This window comes from Bactrocera tryoni, chromosome 3 (genome assembly GCF_016617805.1).
Source record: "Bactrocera tryoni isolate S06 chromosome 3, CSIRO_BtryS06_freeze2, whole genome shotgun sequence".
Classification (NCBI taxonomy): domain Eukaryota; kingdom Metazoa; phylum Arthropoda; class Insecta; order Diptera; family Tephritidae; genus Bactrocera; species Bactrocera tryoni.
In genome coordinates, this window is record NC_052501.1 from 5,758,338 (window position 1) to 5,783,796 (window position 25,459).

A 25,459-nucleotide genomic window follows, 5' to 3' on the forward strand; every position below is an offset into this window, starting at 1 on the left:
CTACATACATACATAAAGTAGTAGTTTTGTATGATTTTAGAGTGAGTTATTAGTAACACTGACATTGTTACACGGGACTACACTAGTGACTACAAAGTATACAAATTTTTTATATTTTTTATTTTTTATCAAATTGTTATGTTTTGTATGTTCACTTATTGACATTAGGCGTACACATTGAGACATGTTTGTATATTTGTTTTATTGAAAATATGCTTGAAACTGCTATGGACTAGCGAATTGTATGTTTGTATGTATTACATAAAGTTCTAAGGCACCTTAGCAAGTACATAAGTGTACATGTGTTATGGGGGTCTTGAGCAATTGGGTTGTGGGTTCTATGGCACTTAAGTATGTAGCTCTAAGAGTTCGTGTTTAAGTGTTTGCTGATTTTGGTGTACATACGAGGTTTGGTGTGTATATATGTAGTAGATATTCAATATTTTTTTTTACCTATATTCACTTAAATTCTTAAATAATCTATCCCAATATTCAGAACTGTAAAAACAAAATAGATATAAAAATATATATACACAGTTGTAGTTATTTGTTGTAACCCATTGGAGAGAAAACTTAATGCCAAACAAATCAATAAAAGTTTTGTGTAATTAAATTTGTAACATATTTAACATTTTTTTTCGATCAAATGTCGTTTGTACGTATTTCAGTTCAGTGTAAACGTGCTGTAAGTGTTTTTGCGTACAGTGGTGTGTGGAAAAATTGCTGCGCACAAGTGAAGCGTTTCGGTGGTTGTGTTGTTGTGCTGCCTTGGCTGTGCGCTAACGGTGTAAGGTGAAAACGTGTTTCTGGTGCCGTAGAACGCATTTGAATTTGCGCTTTTGTGTGTTGAGGGAACGCTTTAGAGTGTGCGCCAAATAGAGTTATTACGTAGGTACTACAATAAGGTTTCCATTTTGACTGGGAAAGTGGAAAGTATGTTGACAGTTTCTAAAGCGGTTAAGCGACAGTCTGGAGCATGCCCACATAAATGCACTCACTAGTTAATCTAAGCCTAAAAAGCCGTTTTTCTATTTTTTTTTGTTTTTTTTTTTTTTTGTGGAAAACTTGCTAGTTTTTGCTTATATATAAGTTTGTGTTGTTTACTTACGAGGTGGGCGGACTTGGTAAAGGCACTTCGTGTACTTTCCAGGTGGCGATCGATATTGAATGTTCGTCCGCGGCGTAACAACGCCAAACGGCCTGTATGAGCGTGGCGGCCGGCTGCCGTCGCCGTATCATGTGCTTTTGCCGTTGCTGCTGCTGCACTTTCAAGGCGAAACCGCTGCCAAGAATGCCCTAAAAATACATACACAGTACAATATAACATATAGTATGTATGTGCGTATACAAAAAAGTGTGTTACATGGGGCACATGTGTAAATTGACGGACGCACAAAATCGCTAAAGATATTTGTGCTTGTAAAATGCTCAAACTAAATCTTCAAGTACACACATAAAATATTTTTTTAAGATAAGGGCAGCAAGCCGATGCTGCCGCACAATGTCAAGTGTACGCTTGTAATTGTTTTATATGTAAAGTCTGCGGCGTAAAATTTGAATGAGCATAGAGTTATTTAGAAATTAGAATCGATTTCATTTGGTGATGAACTTTTGCATGAATTCTAGTTTCGTGAAATATTGACTTCATTTAGAATAAAAGTTTTAATAATTGTCGGAGTAATTTGAGATCTGATAGAACTTTAATGAAATATTTTATTAGTCAAAATTTGCTATTATACCCTAAATAGGGTATATCGTCACGCAGTTTGTAACATCCAGAAGGAAACGTTGTAAAAGCGATCATCGTGATGGGGTGGGACGATATACTAATGTGGGCTAGAAATAGTAAGACTTTTCAATTTAAATTTTGCGCGAAAAGCCGTTCGTCGAAATATTTCTTTTTATGTTGGTATGACTGTCAGTGACATCTGTGTCAAATGTCACATCAAAATAATCATTAGTGTTTAGTATACGCTTCCCTTTCTGAAGTACATGAAGTGCATTCGGCGATTTTTACGATGTTCCATTAAATTTTGTGTGCGGATTCAAATTTCTGGTGCCGAAACGTTCAGAATGTTGAAAAAGGCTCTTGATTATAATTGCTTGTTGCGAGCAAGTGTTTTTGATTGGTAAACACTATTCAAAGAGGGTCGAGATTGCGTTGACGACGAACCACATCCGGGACGGCCATCAACATCAACTGATGATCAAAACGTCATTAAAGTAAAGAAATTGGTGCTGGAGTATAGGCCATTAACAGCCAAAGATTTTACTGGCATCGTTGAAATTTCAGAAGGATCAGTGGCAACCATTTTGAAAGATCATTTAGGCCTAAGAAAAGTGAAAGCACGATTAGTTCCAAAATCACACAATTTTTACGAAAAACAGCGTCGCGTTAACGTCCGCGAAAAAACACTTCCCGACTACCAGGATGCCATCAAATGTAGTATTGCTGGCGCTGAGTCTTGGATTAATGTTTAGGACTCGGAAAATGACGATCACTCGGCCGAATATGGTGGCAAAGGTGAGCCGAAGCCGAAAAAACGTCAAAGCAGGTCAAAAATCAAGGTTATGTTGATAGTTTTTTTCGATTATCGAGATGTGGTACAATCCGAATTCATCCGACCGACCAAACTGCCAACATGGAATACCATTTAAGTGTTATGTGTCGTTTGCGCGAAACAATTCGTAAAAAGATGTCGGAATTATGGTCGAAAACTCTTGGTTTTCGCATCACGATAATGCAACGTCGTACTCTGAATTGATTCTTCGTGAGTTTTTCGCCAAATTTCAATATCGTGCCGTAACCACCATATGCGCCTGATTTAGCTCCGTTATTTAAAAAAAAACGTTAGCACGTATTAGAGCCAAAGTGATTACTTTGAGGTGAGCGACATAGATTTTGAAGAGTAAATTAAAAATTTTAAAATTACGAATAAAGTCTTACTATTTATTGCTCATAGTAGTATCCATGTCCGTCTGTATATATGTACGTGCTCAAGGCACAAAGTTTTTGAGATATCAATCTTACATCGTGTATATGTTCTTTTCTCATCAAGAAGCTGCTTTTTTGCCGGAATCGCCGACATTGGACCACGATAGCATATTGCTTCATACAAAATGAACGATCAAAATTACTATAGAAACCCTTTAATACATTTTTATGCTTTAAGCAATGAGTCTTATTTTTATCCTTAAATTCTAAAGCTTGAGCTAATTTTTTGATTTCTGACGACGAGACGACTTTTTAACTTTAAATTACATGATCTTGCTGTTAGACACAGTTCAAAAATTTGAAGTAACATTTTTTACTAAGTTTTCGCAAGTTATAAAACTTTTTGTACGTAAGAATTAAATATTTGAGGGTTTTGACATACCGATTTAAAAATATACATATTCTATTGGACTTACCGCTGGCAATGCAAAGAACGAAATGCCCAATAACGCGCAGAAGGACGCAATTAATTTGCCCTGCCACGTTTCGGGCACCATATCACCATAGCCCACTGTACACAGAGTGATCTTAAGTAAAGAAATATATATATTTAGCATAAAGGTGTTAAATTATATGCCAAAAGAGTATAATTTTACTTACTACACCCCACCATAACGCCTGTGCGAAGTTACTAAATTTTTTATTGACATCCTTTTCCATTAAATAAACGAGGAATGATGCAAATATTAGTCCTAAGAAACCTATGTACATTGTCGTTATGAGTTCCTGCGAAATAGCGTGGAAATAGAAGAAATGTTATTAATGTGAAGTGGTTTAAAAAATTATTATATTTTTATGCTCTGTGTAGAATAATCCATTTATTTAAAATGGTGTATTTTTCATTAAAATTTCGCAAATTTTTCAAATGCACTATTTAATCGTCAATAAATTGTAAATATTTCACCTGTCTGTGTGCGTAAACGACGCTGCCCAGCAACTTCCACGTGCCGCCACGACGATCCATGCGCACCATGCGCAGTATTTGAAAGAAGCGCAGCCCCCGAAGTGCACTTGTTGCGAACACCTGACCCGAGGTGCCCATGCCCAACACCACCGACGAGGCGGCTATTGTTATAATATCTGCAAAGTGGAAAAAAAAACACATACACACACAAACCAAAAAGGATATGAATTAATTAACGTTTTTTTCATGCGTTGGCTTAATTTAGTTGACGCGGTTGGTGTTTGACTTGCCTATAATACAAAAGGGTCGTTTCACGAATTTCAGACGTCCCACACATCCTTGATAACGTGAACGGCAGCCGGATGACCACAGTCTGTGCATTGTTGTTGTTGTTGTGTATGCGTTGAGTTTACGGGAACGGTCGGGAAGCATATCGGCCAAATGAAAAGGAAGAAGACGAAATAAACATGAATAAAATGCGCGTGGTGTCTAGCAGAAAGCAATTATAGTAATTAGTTTTAGCATTTTTGTTGTATTTGCATTTTTGTTGTAGAAAAACATATATTTTCATATTTATAAGGATTTGTAGGTACCGGAAACACCCACTTGTAAGGAGGGTGCAGTTTAACAGTACTTTCAACAGCTAATGCGAATTAGTGTTGCTTTTGTTTTTGTTGTAATTTTATACAACTGCACTCGGCGTGTAATCGATCTTCACCAACACATCCTTTACTGGAGGACACACCTGTGGAAGGCACTCATGTTCATCATAAGCGTTGATAAGCACAACTTACGTGGAGCTTAAGCAAATTAATTTGAGCGTGACGCTTAGGAAGAAAGTTTTTATTTCATTTTAATAGAATAAGCCAATTGGGTCAAGGTTAAACACGGAAGCGCTAAGTTCGTCCTCAAGAGAATATCACATTCCTCAACTTATTACAGAAATAAATGTGTGCTTTGCATCTATTCCAAATGTGGTTATATCCACTATAAGTGGTGCTCAGTGGCCTACTTTTATTTGGCCCCGCCGCATAAACGAAAAATGTTCAATTAATCCCCCACCTTCTTCCTTACTGACGTAGAGACCGCTCACGCGGTTATAGCCGAGTTAATAACAGCGCGCCAGTCGTTTCTTCTTTTTGCAATTCTACACCTGGTCCTTCCAACAGAGTGGAGGTCTTCCTCTGCTTCTCCTGGCGGGTACTGAAACGAATACTTTCAGAGTTGAAGTGCTTTCCTCCATTCGGACGATGTGACCTAGCCTACTATGTCAACATCGTAGTATAACTCATACAGCTCATCGTTCCATCGAATGCAATATTCGCCGTGGCCAACGCGCAAAGGACCTTAAATCTTCTGCAGAAACTTTCTCTCGAAAACTCGTAATGCCGAGTCATGAGATGTTGTCTTCGTCCATGCCTCTGCACCATATAACATGACGGGTATAATGAGTGACTTATAGAGTTTTGTTTTTGTTCGTCGAGAGAGGACTTTACTTCTCAATTGCCTACTTAGTCCGAAGTAGCACCTGTTGGCAAGATGTATTTTGTGTTGGATTTCGATTGTGACGTTGTTGTTGGTGTTAATACTGGTTAGAAGATAGACGAAATTATCTACGACTGCGAAGTTATGACTATGAAGCTATTACATCTTTCTGCTATATGGTGCAGAGGAAAGGACGATGACAACATTAGATTCTGAGCGGAGCGGTTTCCACGCCAGTAAAGAAGAAGATATGTTATTCGAAAAAAAAGTGAAAATTTTTAAAAACCTACACGAATATAATTTTAGATCCTCATAACGGAAAATGAGGTTCCCAATTAAACTTGGAACTGCTAATGATTTGTTGTAGAGTTAAAAAGTAGGGTGGATATAAGAACGGTGTTTTATAAAAGCTTTTATCATATTATATCATATGGGGAAATGTTGGACTTCTTTAGGGCAGCTTAAGGAGATATATTGTGAAGTTTTTGATAAATAAAAAGACAGTTCTCACGAGACAGGTAATTTAAGTTTAAGTTTGGTGAAGGCAAAAATTAAGATAGACTGACACTACAGTATAGAGTAACTATGTTATAGTTTGAAATAACGTTAGAAGACTTGACTTTAACTTCGAGTGCTAATTTATTTATAACTATTAAGTTGGATCAGTGGTGCAACTTGTATTATAATAAGCTATTTTTAGTAAACACCAACAAATGTTTCACACTCAATACTTAGCTGCTGCTGGCGATGTTCAATATATATAATTTCTTGTAAATTTTCATTAAAAATAATGACTCACCTGAAACAGAACTCCATCGAAAACCATATTACTACTAATATCTCCATACGAAATAGTATATAAATTGCATCTTTCTCGTACTCTTCGATCGTGGAGAAGACGCTTAAAGCTAAGCAAGTGAATACCATAAAAAACCTATGAACAGAGAGAAGATAAAAAAATACGATTTTATATGAAATTACTTTATGGACTTGCGCAACGTTATGCGGTCTATTTGCACAGTACTCTTATAAGCACTTGTGGTATATGTACATATGTACATATGTACGATGTGCGAGTATATAAGTTTTTCATTGATATAGGAATAAAATTTCATGAACGGCATAGCGTAATTTATTCAAAGCATGACGCTTGCCAAGGAAAATGCCAACCAAAAAAATATAATGAAATGCAATAAAATGAACAAAATAATGATTGAATTGAATTATGACAATACTTACACCATGATGTGATACAAAACTGCAGGCAGGCCGCGTGGTCGCTCTAAAAAATTATATACACGACTTTGTAACCGCCTATAACGGGCGTCACGGCGTGTGCCGCGATTGTAGGTCAGCGGCTTCCCTATGAGTGACATTCGCGGTCGAAGATGTCCGTTTGCTGGATTGGACTTACATGATCTGCAAAATAACCAAAATTAGAACGAAGTCAATCAATTAACCGTTATTTAGGATATAGCATTTATGGATAAGGTATGCGCTTCGTCATTCAACATTCATACAAATCCATAGAGTATCCTTTGAAGAGCTTTGCTTGGTTCCAATGAAAGCGTTTCTCATAGAAAATGATCATCTCATTGTCGGGATCCATGTCGCATCACTGCTTCTTTTGATTACTCTTCCCTAAGTTAGATTATTTCTCGAACTATACAACAACAAATGCAAAACGATCCCTGCTGTATATACCCGCACTGCGCTGAATGCAACACCGACGCATTTGACAGTCTGTGCGAGACTTGAAAGCTACGCTTTTCGCTGAGCCAAGCTCGGCTCATTTAGCTACTCAGAATACATCACATTATTTGACAGTTATTTACCTTAAAATGCAAGTGTTAAACGGCGAGTAAATTCAAATCGGCCGTAAAGCAAATAAGCCCAATTTGAAAGGCACCCAAAACGAACACAAAAATACACACAAAACCCGCAATTGTTGGTCTATATTTTCGTTTTTTGTTTAATGTAAGGCGAAGTGTTTGCACTAGTAGACTTTTGCCAAATTGTTGCTGGAGCTCATTAGTCACGCACCTCATCAGCTTGTGTCGTCCGTACGCGACTAACCGCTTGGGAATAGTAATTTTTCGTATCTAATGGAACATGCAAATTTAAGTTTACAACTCAATTAACACCTTCGAGCTGGAAAGTGACGAGGTCGTCGGGGAATGACGCTCACTGTGCTTGCTTTTACTCTTACAAAAGTACCGAAGTTGTTGTTTGTGCGAGAAGGCGCGTTAGCGTGAAGATAAGATTCGGTTGAATTTTTGCTTAGATAAGCAAGAAGCGAGAAGAAATAGAAACTGTGATCATTACAAATGTGTTTTCATATGCGTAGTATAATTTGGTGCAACTAATATTTACTTAAAGTCAATAAGTGAATTTGACAGAGTTGCCAAGAGTTTAGTTTTGAAAAATACCACAAGTGGGTCAAATCATCAGTATACATATGAATCAAAACGCTGATTTATACACATACATTTGTATTTTAGACAGGATTTGTTCGGAAAGCAATAAGACTGAGTTTCTTCCGCCGTGACTGTACTTCGGAGCGAGCGCGCACCGACTGCATTCAACCCAGGCCGTTCCTAACTAATGAACGAGCGGCTGGTCAGTTGTCTCCGAGCACATTTCCGCGCGACATGTTTCTGTAAGTGATGTAAGCCGAAAATGCAGCGTTCGTTAGAGCAGAAGTACGCGATTAAACTCTGTGTGAAACTCGGTAAATCTGCGACAGAGACGTTTGATATAATCAAGCAGGCTTAGCATAATGTTGCTTTAGCAAGAAGTGGTGATTTCGGTGGTACCACGCCTTTTTGGAGGGCTGGGAAGAGGTTGCTGATGAATACCGTGTTGATAGACTTGCGACTTTGACAAGCACCGACAATGTGACTCGTTTGCGCAAAGTTTTGAACTCAGCCCGTCGGGTAAGTATTTGTCAAACCGTCAATGCCAAGTTTTACGTGGAAGTCCTCAAGAGAGGGTCAATCGGGTCCGACAAGACATCGCGGCACACCGCCTTTTTTTGTGAACAGCTACATAACCAAGGCAGGCATCACAACGCTTCCGCAGCCGCCCTACAGTCCAGATGTAGCTCCCCCGTATTTTTTTCTTTCCTAGTCTGAAAAGGCCGATGAAAGACATGCATTTTGAGACGACAGGGGGATCCAAGCAGCATGCACTCCGGCTATTCCGGAGAATGTCTTTCGTGACGTCTTCAATGTTTAGAAATCGGGCAGGCAGCGCTGCATAGACGCAGAAGAAGCCTTTTTTAAAAATTTTTAAAGAATTGTAACGATTTTTTGTATTTTGTATTTTCATTGGCTTCTTATATTCGCTTAATACTCAATAGATATTCAAACTATTCCAAAAACAAGATCAGATTCAAACATGGCAACTCTGCGTTTCTTATTGTTATTTCTCTATTTGTTAATAAATACTTGCGGCTAACAGATAATTTGTTAATTATGTATTATTTAGGATTTCTATCAAATTTATTTGGCCGCTTATGTTTTCTCTTTTCACAAGCAGCTGTTAATTTTTATCCCTCTTCTAATTGATGTTAATCTTTTTAGTTTAAGATAAGTGAATCGTAATAACAGAGATATAATTATTTGCATATTAGCTATATATTAATAACTGTAATATATTCTACGGTTTGCCTTCAAAGACAGCACATTTAGTGAAAGCACTTTCAGGAGGACATACCCGTTACTATTTAAGAAACAGCTAATAATTGTGTAGGGTGTTTATTTAGAGATCTTGAAATTCTAGAATAAAAGGTTGTTAAATCGGATATCAAATTAACCACATCTGTTTGACATTTAAGATCAGAAGAATTACAAACCGGTTTGGTGTGCATGTCAAAGGCTGTGTTGGTTTACGCGGTGGTTACTAACTGGCACTCAATATACCCTTCAAAGGTACATTTCTTATAACATAAAGGAGTATGACAAGAGATTTATATTGTATTTGATCGGTTAGCCATCTATATGATATAACAGTCTGATTCGAACCATTTATGCGGAGCTTGTAGCCCAGTTCTGGACAATAGTCTATTCATGAAGATGTTTCGTAAAAAAAAACCAAACAAGAGCTCGATTTTAGTCCGTCAGTATGTATGGCACTATATCCTTTAATAGTCAGATATCAGTTATTTTGACAAATGAGCAGCTCCTTGAGGAGAAAAAGGCATGAGAAAAATTGCAGATCAATAACCAAGGCGCTACTTCTGTTACATACTGCAAAGGGCCTCCGAGGTTACCTTCTGACTGGCTTAACAAACCTCGTGGCAAACTCAATATACCATGTGAAAGGTATAAAAATACCTTTTTAGTAAGTTTGCACAAAATATCAAAGCAAAACAAGCAACTGCACTGAATTCAACATTATTTGTGGTCATTGAAATACTAATAATCGTAAAATAAAAATTACGCATATAACAATCCGATCATCGTATGCGTACCACATTACTATGCTCACAATGAAGAAGCGCATTGCCATAAAAAGGCGGCTTCAATGAACGTGCCAGCTCTATTTCACACATGCATAAGTTTAAATGTGTGTGTCTAATTAGCTTTCAATTCCCGGTAGGAATGCAGAGCTTAGATAACTAGATTTCTAAAATGTGTGAGAGTAGTTTTCTAAGGTGGAGCGATTCTAATTTGAATATTGTTTAAAACAAAAAAATTTAAGATGTCGTCAAAAGTGATAATAATGGGAGAAGACGAAAAGATAATAATTAAAGTAAAAGTAAAATAAAATAGGACGAAAAAAAAAATTATTCAACCCTAGTGCTCACCTTTGGTAAAATTTCGAAAAAAATTCTTTATATAATATATGTGACCTGGTCTACGAAAAGGGAGCTAACGTGCGAAAACAAGTTATAACTTTTTGGATCTCAGCATCTCATCTTCCATCCGAATCAACTAAAAAGTGAAAATTGATTTTTTGGACACCTAAGCCCCCTTTCCGTAGACCAGGTCACATATATCGATAGTAAAAAGAAAATAATACTAAAAGTTTAAATTAATATTTTTTGAGTTACAGGTGTCTACGAGTGTATCCGCTCTGTTCAATGAGTTTGTTATAGATTATTTTTCGAATTTGCTGCAGTACTAAGTTAAGTTTTTTGATCTATTCAACTACCGAATTTAGCAGCCAAAAAATTACCAAAATGTTGAATAAAATTCAACTTTTTTTAAACCCCACCATTTTGTCAATTTCTGATTTCTCTTCTATCGTAGATCATTGTACGAATAATATTTTCAAGAGAATGCTTCAAAAGATGCATTTTTATTGTTTTATTTAATTGTCCTAAATCTTCAAGTTGATCCGATTAATAGTTTCGGAGGTACAGCCTTGAGAACTTGTGCGCTCGAGGCTAGCTAGAGGCGTCGTCTTTAAACGCGTTTTTTCGAAACTGTGGTTTTGAAGCCGGTTGGCAAGATTTCTCGAGAATCACTCAACCGATCTTCATGAAATTTTACACAGGTCTTTGAGATACAACTCTTAAAAACTTGAACAAAAGTTTTGTTTGAAAAAAAATGTCGCGAAATTTTCATTGAAATTTTAATTTTTTCCAAAAATGTCTGCCAAAATCCAATTTTCAGTTTTTTTCCTTCGTCCAAGTTTTAAGTTGAGGTTTTAACTAAAACACGTACCTTTTTCTCGAAACCGAAACTGAGTTTTCAAAGCCGGTTATCAAGATTGCTAGCGAACTACTAAATTGATCTTAATAAAATTCTACACAGGTCTTCGATATAAAATTTACGATGTCTTGGGCAAAGGGCTTTTTTGTTCAATTACAGGCATTAAAAAAAAGCGTCGACAAATTTTCACGAACATTTGCCTTTTTTTTGTAAAAACGTGTGCCCAAAATACAATTATCACTTTTTTTTTGTTTTTTCTTTCGTCCAATACCTGGTATTTTTTTCTTTTTACTTCGGATGATTCTATAAGTAGTTCTGCTGTCAACGCGGAGGCACCTTTTTTCCGAGCGAGTGCTAGAAATGACGTCGTAATAACCGAGTTTTGAAAATATTACAAACTCTTTGTAAAATATGTTTCTTTGGAATAATAAAAATAATTTTAAAAAATATCTAGTTTTTTACATGAAAAAAAGTTAAAATCATACCGTTTTTTGCTAGAAGAAAACCATGTAAAAACTTAATGTAGTATTTTTTCTTAACAATAATTATCCTTTTTAGACTGTGCCACTGTGTGTGCTTCTTGAACAAGACAATATTGTTATATAGGGGATGTTCGAGTAAGCAAATAACTGCGGGAATATTGCAACCCTGGTGTTTTTTTGCAGATACTCAGCTGATACTTAAACAAATATTTTTCAAATATTTTGCGCGGCGTGCATTGAAGAAGTGAAGTTTAAGAAGTCTTAAAATTGAATTTTTAATCAATTTAACAGTGGATAACTTGGTGGGTAGTGAGTGTAGTTTGCTTCTTAAATACAAAAAAGCAAGGAAACAAAGATTTTTTTGAGTAAAAAAGTGGTTTATGACTGAAATTTTAAAGAAGAGGGCAATAGTAAAATCGTAAAACTTCTCTAAAACAACTCATTTTATCCTCCAGATATATATTTTTCACATTTTCGGATATCTCGTGAAACACAATTAATGATAATAATTTGTTATAAACAAAAATAAAGAGCGATTTCGCTTGCCTCATTTTTCCATCATAAATTTTGTTGATGCCGATTTTGTCACTTTTGCGCGCAAGAAATGTCAAAATTTGAGTTGCTCGAACGTTTGACATTTGCAAAAGTTGCTATATTTTTGCGTCTAATATGATGCTTTGCAATATTGCCGCAGTGATTGAGACTCGAACGTCCCCATACTTACAATATTTTATTTCGGTAGATAAATTGCAGCCCTCTTCAAACCATTTTATTGACCTCAGCTGTAGCTTGTAAATTTTCCTACAGGGTTGATTCTAACAATTATGAAGCTAATGTGCTATGTTCGACATTGATTGAAAACTATTACACATGTTGCGCAATATATTACAAAAAATACATATTATATTGGTTGGAATAGCACTTGTTCTTGCAACGCCTAATTGATCTGCCGCCTGCAAATCATTATTGACAAACAAAGAATCAAACAAGTTGAAAAGCACCCACACACCTCACATGTACTATGTATAGATACACATAAGTGCATGTATGTATGTAGGTAACAACAAAGAAGACGGAATTAAGTTTATTGCCGCAGTACTAGTATGGTCATTGCTCGTGAGCGCCACTGCCCGCACCCCTTGCCGGAGCGCTACGCGCCTTAATGCACACGATCGCCCGAATTGCTAAAATGTTGCGCAAATCAGTTTCTGAAGCTGATCAATTATGCGCAGCAATAAAAAGCAAACAAAGAAATAAAAAATTAGTTTAATATTTCCATTATTTTATTATTATTTGTATATTACATACGCACGCGTACATACACACCGACACGTATGTATGTAAGTATGTGTGTACGCGTATATTAATTCATATAGCACGCTTGTGTACCACAGCAGTTTGTTTCGTAAATAGCGCTTTGTTTTTGTTTTTTTTTGTTGCTACCATTCCTTTCAAATACAAGGTACCTTTAAAACTACATACTCGTATATTAACTTTACAAAATATTTACATTGTCCTATATAATTAAAAGCATCGCATCATATTCAGCTGCAATAAAGTCGTTAAGTGTATTTATGTTTGCATGTGTATGTGTGTCTGTATGTATGTATTTAGAATAGGTATGCCGACTGCGCTTATTTCTTCTCGTCGATAATGATTTCATCGCCCGCTTGTATATTATAACTGTACAGCCGCTTGTTGGGGTATTTCATTAATTCCGGTCCGAACTCCTTGAAATCTTGATCGACATAATACAAACGCATTTTATTTGCTGGCAAATCGATCAGTTTCTCCAACCTCGTCTTCAGATCGCTCACAGTGCAGTAGACGTCGAGCAGGCGCGTTTCCGTCTTATCCTTATAGGTAATGAATACTTTTAGGCGTTTCTCAGGCTTAAGATTTATGTTAACTAACGGATCCAGTTTGCCATGTTTCGCTACCAATTCGTCGTAGCGCTTCGGACGCTCCCATTCGGGCTTGTCCATGTAGTGACGTATGAAAGCGCGTTCGGCATCTTCGCGTTCGTCGGCGCTGATCACGCCACCGCCGTTGAGTAGGCTGACATTCGGCAAACGCGCAATTAACAGCTGACGACGTTCGTGTTCGGTGCACTCCAGACGCTCCCACAGCGGCCAGTTTTTAACACGCAAATTGTGCAATTTCGGAAATTTCGCAATCTGATCGATGTCATCCCAAGCGCTTATGTTCGAGTAGCTGAGATTGAGAAATTGTAGATTGTGGAAATGCTTATGCGGACATTCCGTTTTATTGGACATTTCGACGTCTTCTTCGCAGACGGGCGTGCAGTCATTGTTATTGGTGGCACACGCGCCCGCTGTCGTTGGCGCGCCAGCACCGGTGCCCGCATCAGCTTGTATGGCTTTGATGGGGCAGTCAGCGAGCACTAAATTCTCGAGGCTGGGAAATACGCGTCCCAAACGGCAAATTTCGAGCCAACTTTCGACGGGATTGCCGGTGAAATGTAGTGTTTTCAGTTTTCGATGTGGTTGTATGCGCTTACAGCGTGGTTCGGTGTAGCTGCCCGTGGGGGAAGTTGGTGTTGGTGGTGGGGTTGCGGGTGTTTCTGTTTCTGTTGTAGCCGCTGCTGTTGCTTCAGCTGTCGTTATTGTTGTGAGGGTTAATTTGTGTGAGTCACTTTGTTTGTTGTTGTCGTTACGCTCGTTGCACTCGGTTACCTCGTCGTCAACGACAGCATGCGCCGCTTTGACGACAACATCATCCTCGCGCTCATCACCAGCACTCGCACACTCGATTGAATCGATAAGCACCTCTTTGTAGTCATTCAAACTGAGATGTAATTCCTCTAACAATGGCAAATTGTCCAACAACACCTCAACACATGGCCAATCCAGGTATGTGCCGTTCAACACCATGCTCCTTAAACTGTTGGTGGGTAGGGTGGTTGGATTGCATATTGGGCCGACCAGATGGTTTTTACTCAAATTGAGAAACTCCACACGCGGCATATGCTCGAGTATGTGGAAGACCTCTTGCCAATCATTCAGCTTATTCTGTGCCAGATCTAGCTCGCGCACGCGGCGACATTTCTCTTTTATGGCTTCGAAATCACCCGCACAGTCAATGTCACAGTCGTTCAATACCAGCAATTCGGGCACGCTGACCAGCGGTGGCAGACGTGGTATATAAATGGATATGAGGCTCTTTTCTGTTTCAGCAGCTGCATCGTCGTCGTTTAGATTCTCTAATTGACAATCGGTGAAATATTTTCGTTCCAATGCTTCCAGTAGTGATGGCATATTGATGACGTTTACGCGCACCCGTATCCGCAAAACAAAGGCTCCTACGACTAACGTTATAATGAGTATAAAAGCTCCTACAGCTACCTCTAATGTGGTGGCTACGACTGCGACTAACAGTGCAAGCACTGCTCTTCCTGTTCCAGCGGCTGTGGCTGCTGCTGCTGCTCTGACTCCGACACCACCTCCGAAAGCTTCCGCGCCTGCATGCACTCGCTCCGACAGCGACGACGATATCGTTACCAACACCGACCACTATGTACGATGAATCGTCGTGGACACTTGAGTTTTGGCACATATGAGCAAAATGCATTCGTAGGCACTCGCTGCAAGGCGAAGCCAATTGCTGGCTTTTGCTGGTGTTTTATAACTTTGTCTCGTTCGTTTTTCGCGTTACGCTTTGTTTCCAAAATTGCACTCGAAAATCCCTTTTGCCTTTTGTGTATGTATTTCAGATTTTATGGCGTTTATATTATTTCACTTCTTTCAAATCGTTTTGCTTTTGTAGCGTTCTGTTTATTCACATATTTTTGATTTATTCGCTTTTCATTTCTTCAAGCAACGGCAATGCTTGTGATTGTATGTGACGTAATTTTCATCGACAATTGTAAAAATGAAATTGTAAAAATTGTATATAATTTCTATTGCGCACTAAATTAATTTTGTATTGTTTTGAACAAAGAAAACAAATGCAAACTAAATTGCTGCGCGCTACTGCCTTCACTGGTTCACTGGCTCACTGACTGTTTGGTGCCTGCTGCTAATACACCAGTCACTGCTGTTTTCTGTTTTCGTAGCTTTTTTCTTTTTTCTTGTTTTTGTTTTTTTGTTGTAATCGCACTACAGCATTTTACATGCCACACCGCTCGCCACCCCTAGATATTCCACGAACGTGGCCGTACTACTCGCTGAGCGTTTCGCGTTTTCATTTACTCAGCGGAACACAGGCGAGAGAACACACGTAAATTGTCTGTATTCTGGCTTTTTGTGTAGGTCGTTCGCTGATTGTTTGACTGGCTGGCTGTTTAGAGTACAGGGGCGCCACAACCACCTTGGCGGTTTTTGAATTTAGAAAATCAGCTGCGCCGTGCCAGGCCAAACAAAGCCAAATGTACTGGAAACAAAGAAAGTAATAAACGAGTGTGATGGGTGGGGAGTATGACAGAAGAGGAGAATTATGAACTTTTAGTGATGGCAGAGAAAAATCAAAATGTTTTTCAAGTTGAAAGACACATGTACTTATTTTGTGGAACAGGTATGATTACGGAAATCGTTGTGAAAACTTCGATAAAAGTTGCTGCTCGTAAGCACAATTAGATCTTATGGTTCTTTTTAATAAATTAATTAGTAATGCTATATACATATGTATATGTATAAATGTTTATAAGAACTGGTTATAAACTATGACAGGTAGGTAGGTAGGTAAAGTGGCTGTCTAACGACCCACCTAGGTATTTAGGAGACCCATGGAGATACCAGGGGGAAAGATGCCTCACTCTATTGGCTCTACTCTGAACCAACAAATTATTGATGTTGTCTAAAATTATACAAATATTATTAAGTATGTGTTTATAAGGATAGGCTCTAAAGTATGCTTAAGTGTTCTTATTATTTTTATAAATTCATTTTAAATGTCAAAACCATGTCGTGTGAGAGTTAAGTGATTTTTGCCGTGATGCGTCTTATATGTCGGCCTACTTGACACTCAGGAGCTATCGTCGCTGCCTGCATTCGCATTTATTTATGTAAATTCATTGGAAACAAATCTGTGTGACGACCTTCAGGCCAAGAATAAAACTTTTCGAGATGTGAGAAATTAAAAAAAATCGAAAGTACATAGCATACTTGCAAGAAAAGCAAAAACATGGGCAACGTAATATATCTGTGGGTGTAAAAACTCATAGATATGCAAACATAGATGCTTATATTATAGAGAAGAATGCAAAGACCAAATATACATTTGTATACTATAAAGAACAGTTGATGTCATCATTAAATGATCGCCTGCTAAATATGCCTATGAATTTGCCGCCAATAGTCAAGTGCATCAAATGGAAAATTATTTAAATCTTGATAATCTAATCTGTAACGGATCTCATTTCGTATTTCATTCTATGAATATAGACGCCTATGCAAAGTAATTAAATTTCGGCGCCCCAGACCTTAACTCTGAAGTGCTGAATGCGCCACCGCTTGTAAACTAGTTGGAAAAGCAGTTATGAGCATCGGTGTATTGGTCATCTGAGTTAAGTAGACGAACACGGTAACGAATGGCGTTTGAGAGAACGACAAATCGTTAGAGTCGGTTAATGAAGCGAAGTGTGTGTATGAATGTACACACACATACTCAATTGCAACTGTGAACTTTTGCAGAATAGTTATAAATATAAACATTAACTGCACCACACCGCACGATCTCGACGCCCAGACAAAGGCACCTAATTCCCACAGCTTATAATGCATTTTGCATTGCTATCTAAATAGTACGTATTTACTTTTATGTATGTAGTTATACTATATAAATGCATAGTCTCAATTGGCAAGTTAGTGCTTCAATCGTTCTATATGCGCATATGTATGCATCTGTGTGTATGCATCTATTTCTTTTAGACAATATTAACTTGAATTTGAATTTATTTTCTTTTTAAAATTTGTAACATTTCTTTTATCGCTTGGTAGTACATTTCCATTGTTTTTAAAACCCGTAAGTATCTACCTATCTATGTAGTACTTTCCATTTATTTATTGACTTAGCGCATCCACATAATCTCTCTCGCTAATGCAAAATTACGACTTTTGTTTATGTGTACTCGCATGAGTTGGTGTGACTCATTAGAAGCAAAGCTCCGATGGCTCTCTCTACTCGTTGTTACGCTTCTATTCTACTCACCAGCATTAGGTACATGTTTTGGAGCAGCGGCAGCAGTAGTGGCATTTTCGCACTAAAGCTTTTTAACAGCTGATTCACGAAAGCACATTTAAAGTGTAAACTTTAACGTCGGCCGCCAGTTCATAAGCACAGTGGGGCGGTTCAGGCATTCAGGTATTTGCATATAATATTATATATAATTTAATTATGCAATTATAGTACTAATTTTGGCTATTTGGAAATAATTTTAATATTTTACGATAATTGGATTTTCAATACCCGTTTTGCTTGCTCTTTACCGAAATACTCTTTACAAAGTAAGCGAGTAAATGTTATAAATATTAATTTTTAATGCTGCTATATTTTGATAGAAATTATCTGTTGCAGCCGTCATCATGTGGAGCTAAATATTTGTTTATATAAGCCAACTATATTATTAATTCGAATATTTAAATACAAAAATTATTGTTAAGTGTAAGATTTTTTTTTCATGTATTGAAATAAACGAAAATGAGTACTAATAAATTCATTCTTTTGTAACTTTTAAGATATTTTCTAAGGGTTTTAAGAGCCAAGCAAGTGAGTTCACAACAAGTCGGAAAGGCTAAACTCGAACGGAACCGAACCGAAGATTAAGTACCTTTGCAAATTGTGAATCGTATCAAAATGACTGCGCTCATATTTCAGGTTTCCATTAATTTTTAATATGGTTAATACATATGATCAAATTTGACCCGGACTGAAAATATAAAATTCGCGAGAGAAATTATAAAATAGGTTTCTTAGATTGGTACAACCGTTTTGAAAATCGTCGTGTTGGCACTAGTGAGTTAGCAGAGGATCTCAACATCTCCTATGGATTGACTCCATATTGAGATATTGACGATATTGGTTATTGTATTGGGTATGAAGCATGCCGTTACTGGTGACGCGGTGTGGGTTTAAGAATATAACGTCAGAATTGTCCAACAATCTAGCGAACGGCGCTTCAAAAATGTGACGAACTGAATAAGTAAAATTCGATGAAGGCACCGAAGGCCAATCCAGCTGTGGCCTAAAACGGAGTTTCCAATAGAGAGTATAGAGTAGACCGATAGAGACGCCAATTTTTTTTTGACGTTTCTCTTCAGTAAGGTTTGCCATTTCATGATGGAAAGATATACGATCCAACAACGAATCAAAATTATTTAAATTTACTACCGATAATCGGAGTCAGCTGCTTCAACTTTAAGAGCATCACGTTCAATTTATGGTCGTCAAAATCGTCCTGTCAGATCAACAATTGAGCGTCTAGAATTTTTGAATTCACAGGCACTATACAAAATGTTCTCATGCCAGTGAGACAAAGAAGCGGCCGTCGTGTCGAGAATATTGCAGTCGCTAGCGCATCAATTGAGGAAGACTCAAATCAGTCCCTCACACGTCGTTTTCATACTTTGGGCATCTCTGTGATTTTGAGAAAATATTTTGGCCTACATCCTTACAAGATCAAATTGACGCATGAACTGAAGCCGCTTGACCACCAAAATCGTTGTATGTTCGTGAATTGGGCTGAGCAACAACTTGAAGATGATCCGGATTCTCATCGAAAAATCATCTTCAGCAATGAGGCTCATTTCTGGCTGAATGGCTTCGTCAATAAGCAAAATATGCCTTATTGCTCAGGACGTACTCCATGAATCGCCATTGAATTCCGAAAACAATCCGGTTTGGTGCAGTTTATAGACCGGCAGCATCATTGAGCCGTACTTCTTCCGAGATGATCAAGGCCGGCACGTTACTGTGAATGGGAATCGTTACCGCTCTGTGATAACCGAATATTTTTGCCCCGAAAAGGATGATATGGACTTGAACAATATGTGGTTCCAACAGTACGGTGCACAGTAAGCAGTACAGAGAACAGTTTTAAATTAAAAGAATCAATCCAACAAGGAGATTTATAAAATAGTTAAAACGAGAAAAATTAAACCTAAAACAAAATCAAAAGTCGTCAGCGAAGAACACTTAAAAAATATAAAAAAAAGTTTGGTGAACGTGTTATCTCATGAAATGGCCCAGTCAATTGGCCGTCTGGGTGGTGCAATTTGACGCCGTTAGACTATTTCCTGTGGGGCTACGTAAAGTCTATGGCCTACGTCAACAAGCCAGCGACGATTGAAGAACTTCGTACGAATATCGAATGATGAAACGTGAAATTGCATTAGTATCGGCCGATTTATACTTGAAAACCATCGAAAAATGGGCTCGTGGGGGCCTTGCAAACGAAAGTTGGGATGCTTGTTGTGAATGAAGGTGATAGTACTCGTAAATATGTATTAAAATATGTCAATAGGTTTTTTTGACAGTCCGGGTCATATTTGATCAGATCAGGTATCTGACTCACGGTCAATCTGTGAGTAACGGAAATCAGTTCAGAAATTTTTTAAGGCTAGCAAATAAAGGATATGCACATCTAAATTAATAATTTTGTATCCTGTCTATAATTAAATCGGACATCTTAGTCTACACTTCGTCATACATTTTCCAGAATCTTTTGCGGTGCCACTTCATATTTTTGGCCGCTAATTCCAATTTTACGTTCACTTTCAAATCTCTCAAAACTAGTTTACAAAGTTCAACACACCATTAGACAATCAAAAGTTACCAGACGTACTACTTGTACGCTTAGGCACATCCCCACGAGTGTTTGACTTTTCTTTTCAGCAGTTGCTTCGTGTTCTGCTCCGTCACGCCAGAGACGTCCGGTTGCATGCATGGCAAATCATTCGTGCCAAAACACAAACAAATGATTACCTTCTGGGTTCGTGGCATTCGGTTGTAAAGATGATAATGATGACAATAACAATAAAACAGAAAACAGACGACAATGGTAGTGGAGGAAGCGCAAGGCTGCGTGGACTAGGTGTTGGTGGCGGCGTGTCTGTCACGTAAGCTGATGCGTTGCAATTAAGCGTAATCATGTTTTGCGACTCTATCCTGGCAAATGGAAATAGCATGAATGGTAAAAGGATATTTAGCGCGAAAAAGGATGAACGTAAGCGCTAAAAGAAAACTGGGTTAATGCCGGCAATTAAGTTGCACGAGTATATAGTCGCTATTTCAGCGCCGCTTGTGGAGGCGTCCCCGGGATCATAACCATGTTGAAAAGTAGACAAACGTTGTTGTTGTTTTTGTTGAAACCTGTGAGTGGGTACAAGGAGAATAGAAGCAGATTTGCGCTGTTTTGTTGTGAACAACAGCTGCGGAAGTGCCTAAGCGCCCAGACGCTTAGACAAACAAAAACAAATTTATTAGAGTGCATTGTGAGCTATAACTGCAGTAAGAGCATTATAATACAAATAGCCACACTCGAGTGACCTTGACTGGAGGCCATACAATGAGAAAACGACTATAATTAAAATTAATCATAATTACCAACAGGCACATAAGAGTTTGGTAAATATGACAGCGCGTACATTCATAAGTCGATATGTGGTAATACGCTTACACACTTACTTATGTATAAGCTAATATTTTTACAAGCGCCGCATTAATTCCTTTAAAACACAATACATATGTACATATGCATAAGTCAATCCATACATACACACACATATGTCTAGGCCACTTACCGAAAAAGTAAATTGGCTATTTACGCTCAGTGCGTTTTGGGCTGCGCTCACTTTGACTGGCTTTCAACGAAAATTTGGTTCACATATGTATGCATGTATGTAGAAATGTGTGCGTTAATGTTAGATTGTTGCTTATTTGGCTGATTGTTATGCCAAAATGAGATTCTAACTTATGATGATTTATTGTACTTAAGAAAAATAGAAGATTCTCCTAAAATTAGTGCCATTAGAAAGGCTTATGGACTATATCCAGCGACGATGAAGTTAATGGTATGATGCAAATTTTTTAGGGTATTAAGGAGTAGTGCTAGTGTGATAGCCTCAAAAAGGTGATTTTTGGGAATTCACAAAAAAATATACTACTGTGTCAATTGTTTAAGAATTTGGTTTATTAATAAATATTTTGGGAACACTCAATACAGGGTTTGTTCAGAAAGTAGTAGGACTGAGTCGATTTCAAAAAATTTATTGAACCAAGCGTTAAAACTCTTTAAAAACTTTCAAAATAGGCTTCTTCTGCGTCGATGGAGCGCTGCCAGCGCGATATCCAAGCATTGAAGGCGTCGCGGAAGGCATTCTCCGTAATAGCCTTGAGAGCCGAGGTGCATGCTGCTTGGATCCCCTCTGTCGTCTCAAAATTCGGAAGATTGCCTCATTGTCTCGCGATCATACTCAATGATCCATGACTCGTCACCTGTGATCAAGTTATTCAAAAATTGGGTGGTCATTTTCAAACATGTTCAAGAATTTCTTGGCACACTTCCACTCGCCGCGATTTCTGGTCGTCATTGAGCACTTTTGGGACCACCTTCGCGCACACCTTGCGCATGTTCAAGTGCTTCGTCACAATGTCATGAACCACAGGTTTTGAAAAATTTAACATCTGGGCAATTAAACGAATACTTAGTCGACGGTCTGAGTTCAAAACTTTGCGCACATGGGTTACATTGTCGGCGTTGTCGAAGTCGCAGGTCTCCCAGCACGGTCTTCTTTAGCGTCCTCTTCCCGGTCCTCCAAAAAGGTCTGGTGCCACCGAAACACACCACTTCTTGTTAAAGAAACATCTGGGTAAGCCTGCTTGATCATTTCAAAAGTCCCTGTCGCAGATTTACCGAGTATTACTCAGAATTTACTCGCGTACTTTTGCTCTAACGAACGCTGCATTTTCGGCTTGCACTACTCACAGAAACACGTCGCGCGAAAATGTTTGTTCTGGCTCTCCAGGTACACGGAGATAACACTCTCTACCGAGTCCAGTCGGTGAGCGTACGCTCCGAACTACAGTCGCGGCGGAAGAAAATCAGTCCTATTACTTCCCGGAGAAAACCTGTATAATTTTTGAAGAAAACAATTAAATATATTTTGAGTAACAAGCGATCTCTTATAGCGCTTAAACAAGCCCCTTACTGCTGCAGGGATTCCGGTCTTTTCTGTGAATGAAACGTAAACATTTTCTCAACTAGTTATATTGACCTACAGTCAAAAATTTTGGAAAATTAGAACTCAAAAGTGGATCAGTATTGATCTGTAATCTGATCGACCTATTCACCTACTGAGGGTAAAGGGTCATACGATGTCCACTGCATCGAGCTTTAAGATCTCGGTTATGTTTTTTTCACTCTTAAAAATAAAGTGATTGAAAATATTTGTTTTTAATGGTTTTTTCGTTTCGTCATGTTGCACTTTGATCGATATTTTTAAACGGTGTTTTCTTGTCAAACAGTTTTCAAGAGACTATGCGAATGCCTCTTTAAAGTTATACACGAATTCTTCAATGTCACAAGTTTTATTTTACAGATTTTAAATATCTCTTATTATAGTGAATGATTTAAATGATCCGGACCGTAAAAAATTACGATTTATCCAATTTTGTATACATTTGTTATGAGTCTCGGATAAAATGGTCTTCAGTGCCTTCAGCAAATATTTGTTTTTTTTTCGGTTTCGGCTAATTTCTTAAGCGCCATTCTCTAGATTGTTTCGATTTTATATTTATAAACCAACGTTTCCTCAACAATTATGATGCGTTTGGTCTTCACGTTGTCGGTAGCATTTCCATTGTTACCTCTACTCAACGTCGTTTTAGGGAAAGATTAGGGTCATTTGGTATGAGTCTAGCATGGTATGAACCCAAAACATTAAGAAAAATGATTGAGTGGATCCATAAGAGATGTTCCAGTCCTCTGCTATCTCTATGAAACCAACAAGATGATTTTCACGGTATTTTCAGAATGCTTTGTGCATAAAATTTACTGTTTGGGTTTGCGCTTGCAGCTGAAATGGAATCCGGCTCAAATTTGATCAGATGATAAAATTGTTTATAAAAAACGTAAGGCATGAAGGCTGCTCAAAACTAAGAAGTTACTGATATGTTTTTTTTTCAAAAAAATTATTTCTCACAACCACAGATATGGTTTGTTCGTTTCGCTACTCTTAAACGAGTTTGCAATCGAAAACAGCTAATATACATATGTACACTTTATAATTTTCATTTACTTTCTTTTACTCAAAGTCATATTCCGACGCTGCGCGTGAAATATTCAGTTCTTTTATTTGCTTCATAAACATTTATATTTTCTTGGAACATTAATATCTCAAGTTAAAAGGCAAGCGCACATAAATTAGTGTAAAGAAGACTGCTAAAATATAGAATGAATTTTTTTATTTGTGTAAAATAAATCAATATATTGATGAAAGTTTTTCCCATTCACCCGCTTACATATGGCAAAACAATGTGCTTAGTATTTAGTTAGGTTATGTGCATACTTGTCCTTAAGCGCGTCTTGAAAACTGAACTACAAAAATGGAAAGCAATATAAAGTGCAATTGAAAGCCGGTTTGAGTGTGCAAGTATGTGTGCAAAAGTAATCTAAAGCTCACTTGTTGAAAATTTTCACAAATTTCAAAGGCAGAACAAAGGGGAACAAAAATAAAAATACTAAATATTGAAAGTGTTCCGTACAATGACAGTACAAACAAAACGGCTGTCTTATAAGTAATAAGATAAATTTTTGGATTTTCGAGGACATGAGTATGCAAAATTTCTGTATTGCAGTGCGAACTATTCATATGATATTATTTGAGTCCTCTTTTTATCGCTTATTATAAGTCGACACTTTCTAAAACTCAAATGATTCTTCAACAATCTAAAATACAGAAAATGCTGTAAAAGTTTAAGACAAAGTGAGTATATTAAAAAAATATCACATATATACGGCAAGAGGTTTGGACCACCCTAAAAAATATGTCGCAGACCCTCCAAAGTATGTGTAAGTGATTTGCTAAGTCGATTAAGCCTTGTCCGTCTGTCTGTCTGTCGGTATATATGTACATAGATTAGCCCCACTATTTTGGAGCTATCGGGCTGCAATTTTGCACACCTTTTTTTCTCCCCAAGGAGCTTTTCGTCACAAGTATTGCTCAAAGCTTATTACCTTCACGAAATTTGGCATGGATTATTGTCCAAGGACACTGTAGAACCCACGAAGAAATTGCTCAGATCGGTCAGTATAAAGTTATTGCGGGCAAAAGTTTTTTAGTTAACAAGATCTCTTCTTAAAATCCGGGTGGCTGTTTATCTATCCGTCCGTGAATGTGGAATATCTTGATGAAACTTCAATAGATTGCCTGTCGATCTAATCAAATACGGTGGCGAAGACCTAATAAGGAGCATGCAATATGGTCGGACGAAAGCATTCCCGACGATTAGAATTTAAGTATGCTATGCCCAAACCACAAAAAGAGAGACCCCACAATCTGTGCCAACTACCGTGGGATAAGCCACCTTGGACCTTATCAATATGGCTTTAGGCCTGGAAAATCAACAACTGACCAGATATTCACAATGCAGCAAATCTTGGAAAAGACCAGTTAAAGCAGTTCGACACACACCACTTCTTCGTCGATTTTAAAGCTGCTTTTGACAGCATGAAAGGGAGCGGCCTTTACACCGTTATCTCTGAATTTGGTATCCCCGAAAAACTAATACGGCTGTGTAAACTGATATGGAGCAATACCAAAAGCTCCGTTAAGATCGGGAAGGACCTCACCGAGCCGTTCTATACCAAACGAGGTTTCAGACAAGGCGACTTCCTATCGTGCGGCTTCTTCAATCTACTGCTGGAGAAGATAGTTCGAGCTGCAGAGCTTAATCGAGCAGGTACAATCTTCCGCTA

The 25,459-nt window shown here is 37.8% G+C and overlaps 2 protein-coding genes across 7 annotated transcripts in view; both read right to left on the reverse strand.

The window, feature by feature from the left end:
- Positions 1-25,459, reverse strand: part of LOC120770100 (potassium voltage-gated channel subfamily KQT member 4) — a 65,415-nt gene that overhangs the window by 8,589 nt on the left and 31,367 nt on the right. The window contains exons 1-9 of one of the 6 annotated variants that reach the window (XM_040097271.1): positions 6,905-7,113; positions 6,624-6,803; positions 6,184-6,318; positions 4,190-4,272; positions 3,900-4,075; positions 3,596-3,721; positions 3,412-3,522; positions 1,109-1,296; positions 454-498 (exon numbers count right to left, since the gene is read on the reverse strand). In XM_040097271.1, the coding sequence (XP_039953205.1) occupies positions 454-498; positions 1,109-1,296; positions 3,412-3,522; positions 3,596-3,721; positions 3,900-4,075; positions 4,190-4,272; positions 6,184-6,318; positions 6,624-6,803; positions 6,905-6,993 (1,133 nt within the window). In that variant the 5' untranslated portion in view covers positions 6,994-7,113. Of the gene's footprint in view, positions 1-453; positions 499-1,108; positions 1,297-3,411; positions 3,523-3,595; positions 3,722-3,899; positions 4,076-4,189; positions 4,273-6,183; positions 6,319-6,623; positions 6,804-6,904; positions 7,114-25,459 lie in introns of those variants that run through there. The other 5 variants (XM_040097266.1, XM_040097268.1, XM_040097270.1 and 2 more) reach the window with 5 other exon arrangements.
- Positions 12,788-15,555, reverse strand: LOC120770102 (tubulin-specific chaperone cofactor E-like protein). Its single transcript, XM_040097272.1, has one exon. The coding sequence runs from the start codon at positions 14,802-14,804 to the stop codon at positions 13,161-13,163; it is 1,644 nt and encodes a 547-aa protein (XP_039953206.1). The 5' UTR covers positions 14,805-15,555; the 3' UTR covers positions 12,788-13,160.